The 16,763-nt window shown below is 49.1% G+C and overlaps 1 protein-coding gene across 2 annotated transcripts in view; it reads left to right on the plus strand.

Annotated features, from left to right (window-relative positions):
* Positions 1 to 16,763, plus strand: part of kcnh6a (potassium voltage-gated channel, subfamily H (eag-related), member 6a) — a 557,988-nt gene that overhangs the window by 449,892 nt on the left and 91,333 nt on the right. For both annotated transcript variants that reach the window (XM_072561924.1, XM_072561925.1), the window contains one exon: positions 12,990 to 13,415. In XM_072561924.1, coding sequence (XP_072418025.1) covers positions 12,990 to 13,415 — 426 coding nt within the window. The remainder of the gene's footprint in view (positions 1 to 12,989; positions 13,416 to 16,763) is intronic.

The following is a 16,763-nucleotide window of genomic DNA, read 5'->3' on the forward strand; positions in this document are numbered from 1 at the left end:
GTACTGAGGGAGTGCTGCACTGCTGGTGGGGACATGTTTCTAATGCTGTACTGAGGGAGTGCTGCACTGCTGGGGGGGAGATGTTTCTGATGCAGTGCTGAGGGAGTGCTGCACTGCTGGTGGGGACATGTTTCTGATGCAGTGCTGAGGGAGTGCTGCACTGCTGGTGGGGACATGTTTCTAATGCTGTACTGAGGGAGTGCTGCACTGCTGGGGGGGAGATGTTTCTGATGCAGTGCTGAGGGAGTGCTGCACTGCTGGTGGGGACATGTTTCTGATGCAGTACTGAGGGAGTGCTGCACTGCTGGGGGCACCATGTTTCTAATGCAGTACTGAGGGAGTGCTGCACTGCTGGTGGGGACATGTTTCTAATGCAGTGCTGAGGGAGTGCTGCACTGCTGGGGGCCCCATGTTTCTGATGCAGTGCTGAGGGAGTGCTGCACTGCTGGTGGGGACATGTTTCTAATGCAGTGCTGAGGGAGTGCTGCACTGCTGGTGGGGACATGTTTCTGATGCAGTGCTGAGGGAGTGCTGCACTGCTGGTGGGGACATGTTTCTAATGCAGTGCTGAGGGAGTGCTGCACTGCTGGTGGGGACATGTTTCTGATGCAGTGCTGAGGGAGTGCTGCACTGCTGGTGGGGACATGTTTCTGATGCAGTGCTGAGGGAGTGCTGCACTGCTGGTGGGGACATGTTTCTAATGCTGTACTGAGGGAGTGCTGCACTGCTGGGGGGGAGATGTTTCTGATGCAGTGCTGAGGGAGTGCTGCACTGCTGGTGGGGACATGTTTCTGATGCAGTACTGAGGGAGTGCTGCACTGCTGGGGGCACCATGTTTCTAATGCAGTACTGAGGGAGTGCTGCACTGCTGGTGGGGACATGTTTCTAATGCAGTGCTGAGGGAGTGCTGCACTGCTGGGGGCCCCATGTTTCTGATGCAGTGCTGAGGGAGTGCTGCACTGCTGGTGGGGACATGTTTCTAATGCAGTGCTGAGGGAGTGCTGCACTGCTGGTGGGGACATGTTTCTGATGCAGTGCTGAGGGAGTGCTGCACTGCTGGTGGGGACATGTTTCTAATGCAGTGCTGAGGGAGTGCTGCACTGCTGGTGGGGACATGTTTCTAATGCAATGCTGAGGGAGTACTGCACTGCTGGTGGGGACATGTTTCTAATGCAGTGCTGAGGGAGTGCTGCACTGCTGGTGGGGACATGTTTCTGATGCAGTGCTGAGGGAGTGCTGCACTGCTGGTGGGGACATGTTTCTAATGCAGTGCTGAGGGAGTGCTGCACTGCTGGTGGGGACATGTTTCTGATGCAGTGCTGAGGGAGTGCTGCACTGCTAGTGGGGACATGTTTCTAATGCAGTGCTGAGGGAGTGCTGCACTGCTGGTGGGGACATGTTCCTAATGCTGTACTGAGGGAGTGCTGCACTGCTGGGGGCCCCATGTTTCTAATGCAGTACTGAGGGAGTGCTGCACTGCTGGTGGGGGCATGTTTCTAATGCTGTACTGAGGGAGTGCTGCACTGCTGGGGGCCCCATGTTTCTAATGCTGTACTGAGGGAGTGCTGCACTGCTGGGGGCCCCATGTTTCTAATGCTGTACTGAGGGAGTGCTGCACTGCCCGTGGATTGGTGTGGTTCAAGAAGGCAGCTCACCACCATCTCCTGAAGGTGAGTTCGGGAGTAGCTGGCCTAGCGACTGTCTCCTACATCTCAGGATAAATGTTTTATAAAACCAACATACTGAGACAATGATTGAAGGATAAATGTTGACCAGTGTACTGAGGAGGACAGTTGTGCTGATCTCCCAGTTCCGGATCCAGAATTGTACCTGTGCTTCTGTTTCTCTTTCCTGGCCTCAAGTTTAGCAGAGCCTAATTTCAGTGCCTGTAGAGCCACATTGTCGAAGACCAGGACCAAACACTGCACTGGCTATGGAGAGCATTACTTTTAGTCCTGCTAACACCCCCCCTCCCCCATCCCCACCACCCCCCCACCCCCACAACCCCCCCCCCCCCTCCACCGCCCGCCCACGAGGTCCCCTCCCGGCCTCTTGCCGTGGTCCGTGGTCTCTGCTGATTGGGCATCACGCTATTCCTAACGCCTCTCACTTTTGACACTCGCATCTCATCCTCCAGGTAAAATAACCCCGGCCGAGGAAAGGAGATGTTTCTCTGTAATGACAACATTCCCAAAAAGATGGTGTGATGGAATCTTTACTCTTTTCACTTATATGGCTATCTACAGACCTCTGTAAGATCACCCCTCAGTCTCTCCACACTCCATGGAGAGTACCTATCTTATCATCCTCTATGATCGCTTGTAATGTCCAGGTTTCTACTTGTTCATCAATGCCAGATATTCAGATAATGCATAGGATTGTGTACATCTCCCAACAGTGCAGCACTCCCTCAGCACTGCATTAGAAACATGGCCCCTCTAGCAGTGCGGCACTCCCTCAGTACTGCATTAGAAACATATCCCCACCAGCAGTGCAGCACTCCCTCAGTACTGCATTAGAAACATATCCCCACCAGCAGTGCAGCACTCCCTCAGCACTGCATTAGAAACATGTCCCCACCAGCAGTGCGGCACTCCCTCAGTACTGCATTAGAAACATATCCCCACCAGCAGTGCAGCACTCCCTCAGTACTGCATTAGAAACATATCCCCACCAGCAGTGCAGCACTCCCTCAGCACTGCATTAGAAACATGTCCCCACCAGCAGTGCAGCACTCCCTCAGTACTGCATTAGAAACATATCCCCACCAGCAGTGCAGCACTCCCTCAGCACTGCATTAGAAACATGTCCCCACCAGCAGTGCAGCACTCCCTCAGTACTGCATTAGAAACATATCCCCACCAGCAGTGCAGCACTCCCTCAGCACTGCATCAGAAACATGGGGCCCCCAGGAATGCAGCACTCCCTCAGCACTGCATTAGAAACATGTCCCCACCAGCAGTGCAGCACTCCCTCAGCACTGCATTAGAAACATATTCCCACCAGCAGTGCATTACACCCTCAGCACTGCACCAGAAACATGGAGCCCCCAGGAATGCAGCACTCCCTCAGTACTGCATTAGAAACATATTCCCACCAGCAGTGCAGCACTCCCTCAGCACTGCATCAGAAACATGTCCCCACCAGCAGTGCAGCACTCCCTCAGCACTGCATTAGAAACATATTCCCACCAGCAGTGCATTACACCCTCAGCACTGCACCAGAAACATGGAGCCCCCAGGAATGCAGCACTCCCTCAGTACTGCATTAGAAACATATTCCCACCAGCAGTGCAGCACTCCCTCAGTACTGCATCAGAAACATGGCACCTCCAGCAGTGCAGCACTCCCTCAGCACTGCATTAGGAACATGGCCCCCTCCAGCAGTGCAGCACTCCCTCAGCACTGCATCAGAAACATGGCCCCTCCAGCAGTGCAGCACTCCCTCAGCACTGCATCAGAAACATGGCCCCTCCAGCAGTGCAGCACTCCCTCAGCACTGCATCAGAAACATGTCCCCACCAGCAGTGCAGCACTCCCTCAGTACTGCATCAGAAACATGGCACCTCCAGCAGTGCAGCACTCCCTCAGCACTGCATTAGGAACATGGCCCCCTCCAGCAGTGCAGCACTCCCTCAGCACTGCATCAGAAACATGGCCCCTCCAGCAGTGCAGCACTCCCTCAGCACTGCATCAGAAACATGGCCCCTCCAGCAGTGCAGCACTCCCTCAGCACTGCATCAGAAACATGTCCCCACCAGCAGTGCAGCACTCCCTCAGTACTGCATCAGAAACATGGCACCTCCAGCAGTGCAGCACTCCCTCAGCACTGCATTAGGAACATGGCCCCCTCCAGCAGTGCAGCACTCCCTCAGCACTGCATCAGAAACATGGCCCCTCCAGCAGTGCAGCACTCTCTCAGCACTGCATCAGAAACATGGCCCCTCCAGCAGTGTAGCACTCCCTCAGCACTGCATCAGAAACATGGCACCTCCAGCAACGCAGCACTCCCTCAGTACTGCATCAGAAACATGGCCCCTCCAGCAGTGCAGCACTCCCTCAGCACTGCATTAGGAACATGTCCCCTCCAGCAGTGCAGCACTCCCTCAGTACTGCATCAGAAACATGGCACCTCCAGCAGTGCAGCACTCCCTCAGCACTGCATTAGGAACATGGCCCCCTCCAGCAGTGCAGCACTCCCTCAGCACTGCATCAGAAACATGGCCCCTCCAGCAGTGCAGCACTCCCTCAGCACTGCATCAGAAACATGGCCCCTCCAGCAGTGCAGCACTCCCTCAGCACTGCATCAGAAACATGTCCCCACCAGCAGTGCAGCACTCCCTCAGTACTGCATCAGAAACATGGCACCTCCAGCAGTGCAGCACTCCCTCAGCACTGCATTAGGAACATGGCCCCCTCCAGCAGTGCAGCACTCCCTCAGCACTGCATCAGAAACATGGCCCCTCCAGCAGTGCAGCACTCTCTCAGCACTGCATCAGAAACATGGCCCCTCCAGCAGTGTAGCACTCCCTCAGCACTGCATCAGAAACATGGCACCTCCAGCAACGCAGCACTCCCTCAGTACTGCATCAGAAACATGGCCCCTCCAGCAGTGCAGCACTCCCTCAGCACTGCATTAGGAACATGTCCCCTCCAGCAGTGCAGCACTCCCTCAGCACTGCATCAGAAACATGAATCAGCTACGATTCCACTGCATGCCTATGCCATCTGTGGTCCAACCAATCAACACTCGATAGGCCACACTGGAGTACCACGTGCATGTCTGGTCCCCACATCATGGGCAGCATCCTGTCTGGATAAGGAGGGTGCTGTGCTGCCCCTCTGGTTTGCTGCCTGAGCTAGAGGGAGGGTCTGAGCTACGAAGAAAAATTGGACAGGAAGGAATTGTTTTCCTTGGAGCAGTGAGATTCGGAGGGAACCTGACAGAGGTGTTTAAGATCATGAGGGGTGTAGGTAGGGTGGATTGGAAAACACTTTTCCTTTTAGAAGAGGGGTCAATGGCCAGTGGACATAGATTTAAGGTGTGAGGTCAAAGCTACCCAGCAGGCACTGCCAGTGTAACCCAGACCCAGCAGGAGCCAAACCTCTTGAGTGAAGGATGTGCAGAAAGTAACACAGAGGGATTATTCAGTTGTGTGACCACAAAATGTTGTCTGAAGAGTCTAAAATAATCAGTTAAGCAGTTGTTAATTGAAAGGGAACAGGGTGAGCTTTGCAATTTAGTTTGGAAAATGTATCACTTGCCTGATAATGAAATTAGCCTTCCCTCAGCTATCACGCGGCCTCATTTAGCTTTTGTTTAACCAGATTTTTCATTAATTCTTGAACAACTGACAACAGGTTAGGTGAATTGTACACGATTCTCTCTGGTAACAGGCAGAAGCGTTCTCTTGTCTATGAAATGGGAACACTGTTGTGATTCCTGTAGAGATGAGGAAACCAAAAGAACCCAAATTTACTGAATTTACTTACACAGCGAAGAGACTTATCAAGAATTTATTTTTTATAAGTTTAACAGTCAAATCAGAATCAGTATAAATATGAATTAACAGGCAAATTGTGGTCATTATAAACGATAAACTGTACGTTAAACAGCAAACATAACAGAGATCATCATAAAATCTGTACAGTATGGAAGGAGACCATTCAGCCCATTATATCCATACTGGCCTGCTGAACAGCATTCCACTCAGACCCCTCTGTAACCCTGCATTCCCCACAGCCAATCCATCTAACCTGCACATCTTTGGACTGGGGGAGGAAACCTACACAGACGCAGGGAGAATGTGCAAACTCCACACACAGAGGTATCCAAGACTGAAATCGACCCTGGGTTGCTGGCACTACAAGACAGCAGTGCTAATCACTGAGCCAACCTTGGCTGAGAGCCTACCCAGCACAACTGACCTCAATGTCAGCCACAGGTATCATCAAAGCTCTGATCCTTCAAATTCCTGTTTCTTCAGGGAATGTCACTCGCCTGCAGCCTCCCAATCACTGGAATGACCCATTTCTACAGAGGGTCCTGATTTCTGTTGGTGATGGTTCTGCTGATGTGGATGCACTAGAAACACATTTATCTCAACCCTCAGTAACAGCCCTGTGCACCAACTGGCCAGTTCGGGTTAATCAGTTCCTGACAAAATTGGCTGTGACCTTATTTCTCCTTTACCTTCATTCAGCAGTCTTCACTAACACCATGATCTTTACTCTGAACGTAGTCACCTGGTCCAGTCCTGGGTTATGGGATCACTCCTGGCCTGTAGCATTCACCACTAGACCATCCGATTCCCCAATCACAGGGTCCCCTAAATCACCGACAACTGTCGCTCAGTAAGGACCAATCAGGGACCAGTAAAGGGAGCAGGAGCTGAGACCGGTTCTGACAACCACCCCCTCACCATCCCCACCTTCCACCCCCCCCAATACGACACACACACACCCCCCCATCATCAATCCCCCTCCCCCTCACCATCCCCACCTTCCACACCCCCAACACAACACACACACACACCCCCATCATCAATCCCCCTCCCCCTCACCATCCCCACCTTCCACCCCCCCCAACACGACACACACACACACACACACACACACACACACACACCATCATCAATCCCCCTCCCCCTCACCATCCCCACCTTCCACCCCCCCAACACGACACACACACACACACACACACACACACACGCACCCCATCATCAATCCCCCTCCCCCTCACCATCCCCACCTTCCACCCCCCCCCAACACGACACACACACACACACACACACACACACCCCCATCATCAATCCCCCTCCCCCTCACTATCCCCACCTTCCACCCCCCCCCCAAACACGACACACACACACACACACACACACACACACACACACCCCCATCATCAATCCCCCTCCCCCTCACTATCCCCACCTTCCACCCCCCCCCAACACGACACACACACACACACACACACACACACCCCATCATCAATCCCCCTCCCCCTCACCATCCCCACCTTCCACCCCCCCCCAACACGACACACACACACACACACACACACACACACACACACACACCCCATCATCAATCCCCCTCCCCCTCACCATCCCCACCTTCCACCCCCCCCCAACACGACACACACACACACACACACACACACACACACACCCCCATCATCAATCCCCCTCCCCCTCACTATCCCCACCTTCCACCCCCCCCCCAAACACGACACACACACACACACACACATACACACACACACACCCCCATCATCAATCCCCCTCCCCCTCACTATCCCCACCTTCCACCCCCCCCAACACGACACACACACACACACACACACACACACACACACAGACACAGGCACAAACATCATCACCACCACCATCTCATCCGCCCCACCCCCTCACCCCCGCTTTCACTGGTGCTGAACACTGTCACAACCTCCTCTCTCTGTTTGGGGCTGTCCCAACACAGAAACATAGAAAATAGGTGTAGCTGTAGGCCACTCGGCCCTTCACGCCTGTTCCACCATGCAGTGTGATCATGGCTGATTGTCCAACCCTGTATCTTGTTCTGCTTTCTCTCCATACCCTTTGACCCATTTAGCCCTAATATCTAATTCCTTCTTCAAAAACATTCAATGTTTTGGCTTCAGCTGCTGTCTGTGGCAGAGAGTTCCACAGCCCTCTGGGTGAAGACATTTCTCCTCAGCTCAGTCAGAAATGGCCTACTCCATATCTTTAGACAGTGATCCTTAGTTCTGGACTCCCCAGCCATTAGGACCATACTTTCTGCATTTACCTTGCTCCAATATCATAGATTTCTATGAGATCTAGTGGCGAATGTTCATTCTGCTAAGTGATGTTTGAGATGACTAGATGGCTCAGTGATGCACTGGCGAGCACTGCTGCCTCACAGCACCAGCTGCCCAGGTTCAATTCCACCCTCAGGGAACTGTCTATGTGGAGTTTGCACATTTTTCCTGTATCTTTGTGGGTTTCCTCTGGGTGTTCTGGTTTCCTCCCACAGTCTAAGGATGTGCAGGTTAGTTGGCCATACTAAATTGCCCATGGTGTTCAGGGCTGTATAGGTTAGGGGCATTAGCCACAGGAAATGCAGGGATGGGTTGGGTCTGGGTGAGATGCTCTTTGGAGGGTCAGTTTGGACTTGTTGGTTGGGTTGGCCTATTTCCACACTGAGGGGATTCTTGGACAACATTTTCTCTCTGTTGAGGGTCGTTGAAGGGAATTTAAATGTGATTTGATGTTTATGATCATTTGTTACGTGACTTGTCTTGACAAGGTGTTTAGGGAGACAGCTTCACCCTATCTATTGGGGTTGGACAGGACGTTGGTGAGGTCTCACCTGGAATACAGTGTCCAGTTCTGGTCACCCCATTATAGGAAGGTTGTTATTAACTTAGAGAGGGTTCAGAAGAGATTTCCCAGGATGTTGCTGGGACTGGAAGGTTTGAATTAGACAGAGAAACTTGGACCTTGATCCCTGGAGCTTCGGAGGCTGAGGGGTGACCTTGTAGAGGTTTATAAAATCCTGAGGGGTATAAACAGAGTTAATGGTAGGTGGCTTTTCTCTAGCATGGGGGACTTCAAGATTAAGGGGCATTTTTTAAGGTGAAAGGAGAAAGAGTTTAAAAGACATGAGGGACAGTTTTTTTTTTACCCAGAGGGTGGTTTGTGTGTGAAGTGAGGAAGTGGATACAGTTACAATGTTTAAATGACATTTGGATAAATACATGAATAGGAAAGATTTGGAGGGACATGGGCCAAGTGCAGGCAGCTGGGACTAGTTTAGTTTGGGATTATGGTCAGCGTGGACTGGTTGGACCGAAGGGTCTCTTTCTGTGCTGTATTGAAGCTGTTCTGCTGCTGCGATGCTCATCTCAAGCTTGAAGCTGTAACATGTTGTGCTCAATGCCATCTCTTTACTCAACCTTTCCCTGACCCAGGAACCGAGGGAAGTAAAATCAGCCAAGGTTCCTGCTTCCTATCTCTCTCTCCTGTGGCTGGGCTCCTATCCCTCCCTCACTGTGGGGAGAAAGCTGAGAGGGGGGCAGGCAAGGAATATCGGAAAATAGCCCTCTCTTTCTAAAATATGGCTGACTCAAAGGGGAGACTGCAGAGCAGGAGCCCAGGATCCTAGACATTTGAAACCTTAACTCATGGCGAGACAACACAAAGCCAGACTTAGTTGGCACAATAAATTGAAAGATAAGGATCATTCTAAGGTCCTGTCCCAGGGGAAGAAGTCATAATTATTTCATTTTCATTACTGCAAAAATGTATGTTATCCCAGTGCAATGAGGCAACTAAGGCATTTGATAAGGTTCCCCATGGTAAACTAATGGAGAAAGTGAAGTCACGTGGTGTGCAGGGTGTTCTAGCTCGGTGGATAAAGAACTGGTTGAGAAACAGGAGACAGAGAGTAGTAGTTGAAGAGAGTTTCTCGAAATGGAGAAAGGTGACCAGTGGTGTTCCACAGGGATCAGTGCTGGGGCCACTGTTGTTTATGATATACATAAATGATCTAGACGAGGGCACTGTTGGTATGATCAGCAAGTTTGCAGATGACACAAAGATTGGTGGAGTAGCAGAAAGCATAAGGGAATGTCAAAGAATACAGGAGGATAAAGATCGACTGGAGAGTTGGGCAGAAAAGGGGCAGATGGATTTCAATCCAGACAAATGTGAGGTGATGCATTTAGGCAAGACTAATTCTAGAGCAAATTATACAATGAACGGAAGAGCCTTGGGAGAAGTAGATGGGCAGAGAGATCTGGGAGTGCAGGTCCATTGTACCCTGAAGGTTGCTGCACAGGTGGATAGAGTGGTCAGGAAGGCATATAGTATGCTTGCATTAATCGGACGGGGTATTGAGTATAAGAGCTGGCAAGTCACGTTAAAATTGTACAAGACATTGGTTTGGCTGCGTTTAGAATATTGTGTATAGTTCTGGGCGCCACATTACCAAAAGGATGTGGACGCTTTGGAGAGGGTGCAGAGAAGGTTTACAAGGATGTTGCCTGGTATGGAAGGTGCTAGATATAAAGAGAGGTTGAGTAGTTTAGGTTTGATTTCCTTAGAAAAAAGGAGATTGAGGGGGGACCTGATTGAGGTTTACAAAATCATAAAGGCTATAGAGAGGGTGGATAGAGACAAGCTTTTTCCCAGGGTGTAGGATTCAGTAACGAGAGGTCACGCTTTCAAGGTGAGAGGTGAAAGGTTTAAGGGGGATACACGCGGCAAGTACTTCACACAGAGGGAGGTGGGCGTTTGGAACACGTTGCCAGCAGAGGTGGTAGAGGCAGGCACGGGAGATTCATTTAAGATGTGTCTGAACAGATGCATGAGTCGGTGGGGAGCAGAGGGATACAGATGCTTAGGGATTGGGTGACAGGTTTAGACAGTGGATTTGGATTGACTCAGGCTTGGAGGGCCGAAGGACCTGTTTCTGGGCTGTAAATTTTCTTTCTTTCTTTCTTTATTTTAAACCTCGTCATTAAACTTTTAATTTATTCTACTTTAATAAGTAGTTAATCCTTTGCAAAATGATGGCACACTTTGATGAACTTACAAATTAGGAGCAAGTGTAGTCCATTGGGCTCCTTGAGACTGCCCCAACAGTCAGTGTGATTGTGGCTGATCTGATTTGTTTGAATAACATTCCCCCAATAACTTGGGATCTTCCTACCTGACAGAGTCGATCTACTTCAGCATTACAAATACTCAGTGATCCTGCTCCCTCTGCTTTCCGAGGTAGAGATTTGCATCGTCACACAATCCTCTGAGAGAAAAGGACACTTTTCCCCTCTGACCGAGAAGGCCCTAGTTTTGGAGTGACCCACAAGAGGAAACATCCTTTCCCTGTCCTGCTTGTTGAAGACCCTTTTCAGGATCTTATACACTTCAGTCTCGTCACCCCTGTGTCCTCTGAGCTTCAGTGGAAACATTCTCAGTCTGCTCAGTCTTTCCTCACAATAGCACATTCCAAATATCAGTCGAGCTAATGTCCTCGGAACCCCATGCAATGTATTTACATCCTTTCTCAAGTAAGGATGGCCCCAATATTACACACACTGTTCGAAATGTGATCTCACCTAACTGAAAGCATAACATTCTTAATTTTATGTTCATTTTCTCTGTTAAGAGAAGATAGCACTACATAATCCTTCTTGGTTGCGTGCATACACACTCATGTACAAGAATACCTAGATCCCTAGGCACCTTGGAATTTCACAGTCATTCTCTGTTTAAGTAATGTCCTGCTTTGGTATTTTTCCTGTCAACTTCATATTCTCTTAGGTTGTACCTGACACCATCCAGGACCAAGCAACCGGTTTGATTGGCACCATATCCACAACATTTCACTCCCTCCACTACCACCACCACCAGTAACAGTGTGTACCATCCACAAGATGCACTGCAAGAACTCACCAAGAGCACCTTCCAAAAACATGACCACTATCATCTCGAAGGACAAGGGCAGCAGATACATGGGAACACCACCCACTGCAAGTTCCTCCCCCACCCAAGCCACTCACCATCCTGACTTGGAAATATATTGTCGTTCTTTCACTGTCGCTGGGACAAAATCCTGGAATTCCCTCCTTCAGGGCATTGTGGGTCAACCCACAGCACATGGACTGCAGTGGTTTAAGAAGGCAGCTCACAAAAACAACGTTTGGTGGATCTTTGTTGGACAAGGGAATTTAAGGAATGTGCAGCTAAAGTGGATAGACGGAGGAGGGATGATGGCCTAGTGGTATTATCACGAGCGTGTTAATCCAGAGAGCCAGGCAATGTTCTGGGAATCCTGGTTTGAATCCCGCCATGACAGATGGTGGAATGTAAATCCGATAAAAGTCTGGAATTAGGATTGGAATGGTGACCATAAAACTGTTGCCAGTTGTTGAGTAAAACCCCATCTGGTTCACTAATGGGCTTTAGGGAAGGTAATTGCTGTTCTTACTTGGTCTGGCCTACATGTGACTCCAGACCCACAGCAATGTGGCTGACTCTTAACTACCCTCTGGGATGGGCAATAGATGCAGGTTGAGCCAGCGAATGAATGAAGAAAATAGACACAAGACATGGAATGGCCTTTTCCTGTTCCTATGTTGCTGCATTGATGAGGTGCTGAGAAGATTCAGAGTCCATATGTAGGTCCATAATATTTAGTGTATTCACTGGTCAGAACTCCTTAAACACCCTGCAGGTGTAACGCTGAGAGGAGAGGTTTGGATAAACCATGGGCAATATGGGTAACCAACCTTTCCAGAATATTCTGGAGTCTCAGGAAAATCTCCTGAGCACAGCTATCTGTAACCCAGGAGGGTTCCCAACCTGTCACCCAACCATGACACTAAAAAACAAATCATATCAGAGCCGGTTTGATGGAGAGGTTAGAGGTGAGAGGGTATGGGACGTGACCTCCAGGCTTACAGCTAAACAGAGTTGACAATTGTCCAGGGAGCACCGAGTAAAACAGAGGTGTGTAAAATATAACCTGCAGTGATTCTCACCCTTAAAATCGAAGCAATCGTTTTTCTGTCTATTGTTCTTTATTGTCTGTGTATGTCCATTGTCCAGTCCCCCTCAGCTTCCCATGCTCAGATTATCTGATTTAATGATATTGCTTAGGAGATAACACTTGATGAGAGCCCTTCCTCTTATTCAACATAGCACCATGGGGCTTTTTCTCTCTATGTTAGAATCAAAGTCAGTGCCTTGGACAGTCCCTCAGTACTGCCTTGAAGTGTTAGCCTGGTTTCCAAACGTCTCTGAAACGAGGCTTGAACTCATTAACTTCTGAAGAATAGGAGTTCCTACTGATCCCTGACTAATACTAATCACAGTGACCAGCTGGGCAAGATCTGTCCATTCAGTACATGCCAAGGTTGGAAACAGGGGACTCTGTGGCCTGACAGGGGTTAATAATCACTTGTCATTATTTCTTCTGTGCCCATAGGTCCTCTCGCTTGGAGCTGATGTGCTTCCAGAGTATAAACTGCAGGCCCCTCGTATTCACAAGTGGACAATTCTGCACTATAGCCCCTTCAAGGCAGTCTGGGACTGGCTCATCCTTCTGTTGGTCATACACACTGCCATCTTCACCCCTTACTCTGCTGCCTTCCTGCTTAATGATCAGGAAGAGGAGAAGCGTCTGGAATGTGGCTACTCGTGCAACCCACTGGCCATCGTGGACCTGATTGTCGACATCATGTTCATCATCGACATCATCATCAACTTCCGCACCACCTACGTCAACGAGAACGATGAGGTGGTGAGTCACCCAGCCAAGATCGCCATCCACTACTTCAAAGGCTGGTTCCTCATCGACATTGTGGCTGCCATTCCATTTGACCTTCTCATCTTCAGGTCTGGCTCCGATGAGGTAAAGGACAACTTTTAAAATGATGCCTTTCCAGGGCCCTGGTTCAAAATGGGGTTTGTAAGACCAGGGCCCTCCTGCACTCACACACATAGACATCTCGATACTCACACATAAACATATAGATACTCACACATAAACATATAGATACTCACACATAAACATATAGATACATACACACACACATACACAAACATATAGACATATATAAACATATAGATACATATATACACACACACACATATAGGCACACACATAAACATGTAGACACACACATAAACATATAGACATACACATTGACACATATACACATAAACATATAGATACTCACACTTAATCATATAAATATACGCACATAAACATATATATACACATAACACATCTCTCTCTATATGCACACACAAGCATATAGATACACAGACACACAGAGATACACCCACACAAGTGCACACACAAACATATAGATATGCACACACATTAACATACAGCCATACAGAGATATAACACACATAAACATATAGATATATAGACACACACAGATACACTCACAGACCCCCACACGCATTCACATAGTCACATGTATACAGCTGCCCACATAGATACACACGCACTCACAATTTTAAACATATAGACAAACACACAAAACATATAGATGTATACACACACAAACATATAGATACACACATAAACATATATATATACACACCCGCACACACGCACGCACACACAAACATATAGATACACACACAAACATAAACATTTAGACATGCACACACACACACATGTATGCAGATAAATGCACAGAACCACAGACACATATAATCAAGATCCAAGTTGTTCTGCTATAATGCGTGTTCCATCAGTGTGAATTGGCCATAAAGTGAATGGCGAATTATGGCGTTGTTGGACAACACAAGCTTTCTGCTGAATGGGTTTTTTTCTATATAGCACGAGGTTACAGAGGAATACACCTACATTATTGCAGAATGACCTGCATGAACCCACATGCAGATGAAGATGTAAACACACATACATGTAGACACATATACACAGTGCACACATACACACATCTGCACACGCAGTCATGTGTAAAAACCCCCATTCGCCATATATATCTTTCAATAAACAGATATACATGGGAACAAAGATACATAGTTTGACACACACCAGACTAATGAACACCGGCACATATTCACATTGCCCCAAACCACCTTAATCTCTAGAACAACAGGGATGGCACGGTGGCTCAGTGGTTAGCCGTGTTGCCTCACAGCACCAGGGACCCAGGTTCGATTCCAGCCTTGGGCAACTGTCTGTTTGGAGCTTACACACTCTCTCTGTGTCCATGTGGGTTTCCTCTGGGTGCTCCGGTTTCCTCCTGCAGTCCACAGGTATGCAGGTTAGATGAATTGGCCGTGCTACATTGCCCATAGTGTTCAGGGATGTGTAGGTTAGGTGCATAAAGTTAAAAATCACACAACACCAGGTTATAGTCCAACAGATTTATTTGGAAGCACTAGATGTATTTGTCAGGGGTAAAGATAGGGGAATAGGTCTGGGAGGGTTACTCTTCAGAGGGTCATTGTGGAATTGTTGGGCCAAATGGCCTGTTTTCACACTGTGGGGATTCTATGATATATATATATATATTATGTACATAACTGACAGGATGGCCTGAATGATTGAGCATTGCTGTCAGGCTCAGACCCGGAGATTGGTTCATTCAGCAGGATGAGAACTATTCCTACAGCTGCTGGAACACACTGCTGTTATAGAGAGGCAGGCAGAAAGAGAGGAGAGAGATGGGGCAACAATATGAGCAGGACAAAGGGAGAGGGAACTATCAGAGGCTAGGCAAGGAGTAAAGAGGTAATGGGATGGTGTAGAGGGAGAAAGGGAGGCAGGCAGAGTTTGGAGTGGAGGGAAAAACAAGAGATAATTTGCTGTGTGCGCATCCTCTTGCTCTTTCTCTACCTCCCTCTCTTCACTGTATCTCTCTCTTTCTCACTGTGTGCCTCACTCACTCTGCCTATCATCTGTGTATCTCTCTCTCTCTCTCTCTCTCTCTCGGTGTGCCTCACTCACTCTGCCTATCATCTGTGTATCTCTCTCTCTCTCTCTCTCTCTCTCTCGGTGTGCCTCACTCACTCTGCCTATCATCTGTGTATCTCTCTCTCTCTCTCGGTGTGCCTCACTCACTCTGCCTATCATCTGTGTATCTCTCTCTCTCTCTCTCTCTCTCTCTCGGTGTGCCTCACTCACTCTGCCTATCATCTGTGTATCTCTCTCTCTCTCTCTCTCTCTCTCTCGGTGTGCCTCACTCACTCTGCCTATCATCTGTGTATCTCTCTCTCTCTCTCTCTCTCTCGGTGTGCCTCACTCACTCTGCCTATCATCTGTGTATCTCTCTCTCTCTCTCTCTCTCTCTCTCGGTGTGCCTCACTCACTCTGCCTATCATCTGTGTATCTCTCTCTCTCTCTCTCTCTCTCTCTCGGTGTGCCTCACTCACTCTGCCTATCATCTGTGTATCTCTCTCTCTCTCTCTCTCTCTCTCTCTCGGTGTGCCTCACTCACTCTGCCTATCATCTGTGTATCTCTCTCTCTCTCTCTCTCTCTCTCTCTCGGTGTGCCTCACTCACTCTGCCTATCATCTGTGTATCTCTCTCTCTCTCTCTCTCTCTCTCTCGGTGTGCCTCACTCACTCTGCCTATCATCTGTGTATCTCTCTCTCTCTCTCTCTCTCTCGGTGTGCCTCACTCACTCTGCCTATCATCTGTGTATCTCTCTCTCTCTCTCTCTCTCTCTCTCGGTGTGCCTCACTCACTCTGCCTATCATCTGTGTATCTCTCTCTCTCTCTCTCTCTCTCTCTCGGTGTGCCTCACTCACTCTGCCTATCATCTGTGTATCTCTCTCTCTCTCTCTCTCTCTCTCTCGGTGTGCCTCACTCACTCTGCCTATCATCTGTGTATCTCTCTCTCTCTCTCTCTCTCTCTCGGTGTGCCTCACTCACTCTGCCTATCATCTGTGTATCTCTCTCTCTCTCTCTCTCTCTCTCTCGGTGTGCCTCACTCACTCTGCCTATCATCTGTGTATCTCTCTCTCTCTCTCTCTCTCTCTCTCTCGGTGTGCCTCACTCACTCTGCCTATCATCTGTGTATCTCTCTCTCTCTCTCTCTCTCTCTCTCGGTGTGCCTCACTCACTCTGCCTATCATCTGTGTATCTCTCTCTCTCTCTCTCTCTCTCTCTCGGTGTGCCTCACTCACTCTGCCTATCATCTGTGTATCTCTCTCTCTCTCTCTCTCTCTCTCTCGGTGTGCCTCACTCACTCTGCCTATCATCTGTGTATCT

The sequence above is a fragment of the Chiloscyllium punctatum genome, chromosome 42, assembly GCF_047496795.1.
Source record: "Chiloscyllium punctatum isolate Juve2018m chromosome 42, sChiPun1.3, whole genome shotgun sequence".
NCBI lineage: Eukaryota > Metazoa > Chordata > Chondrichthyes > Orectolobiformes > Hemiscylliidae > Chiloscyllium > Chiloscyllium punctatum.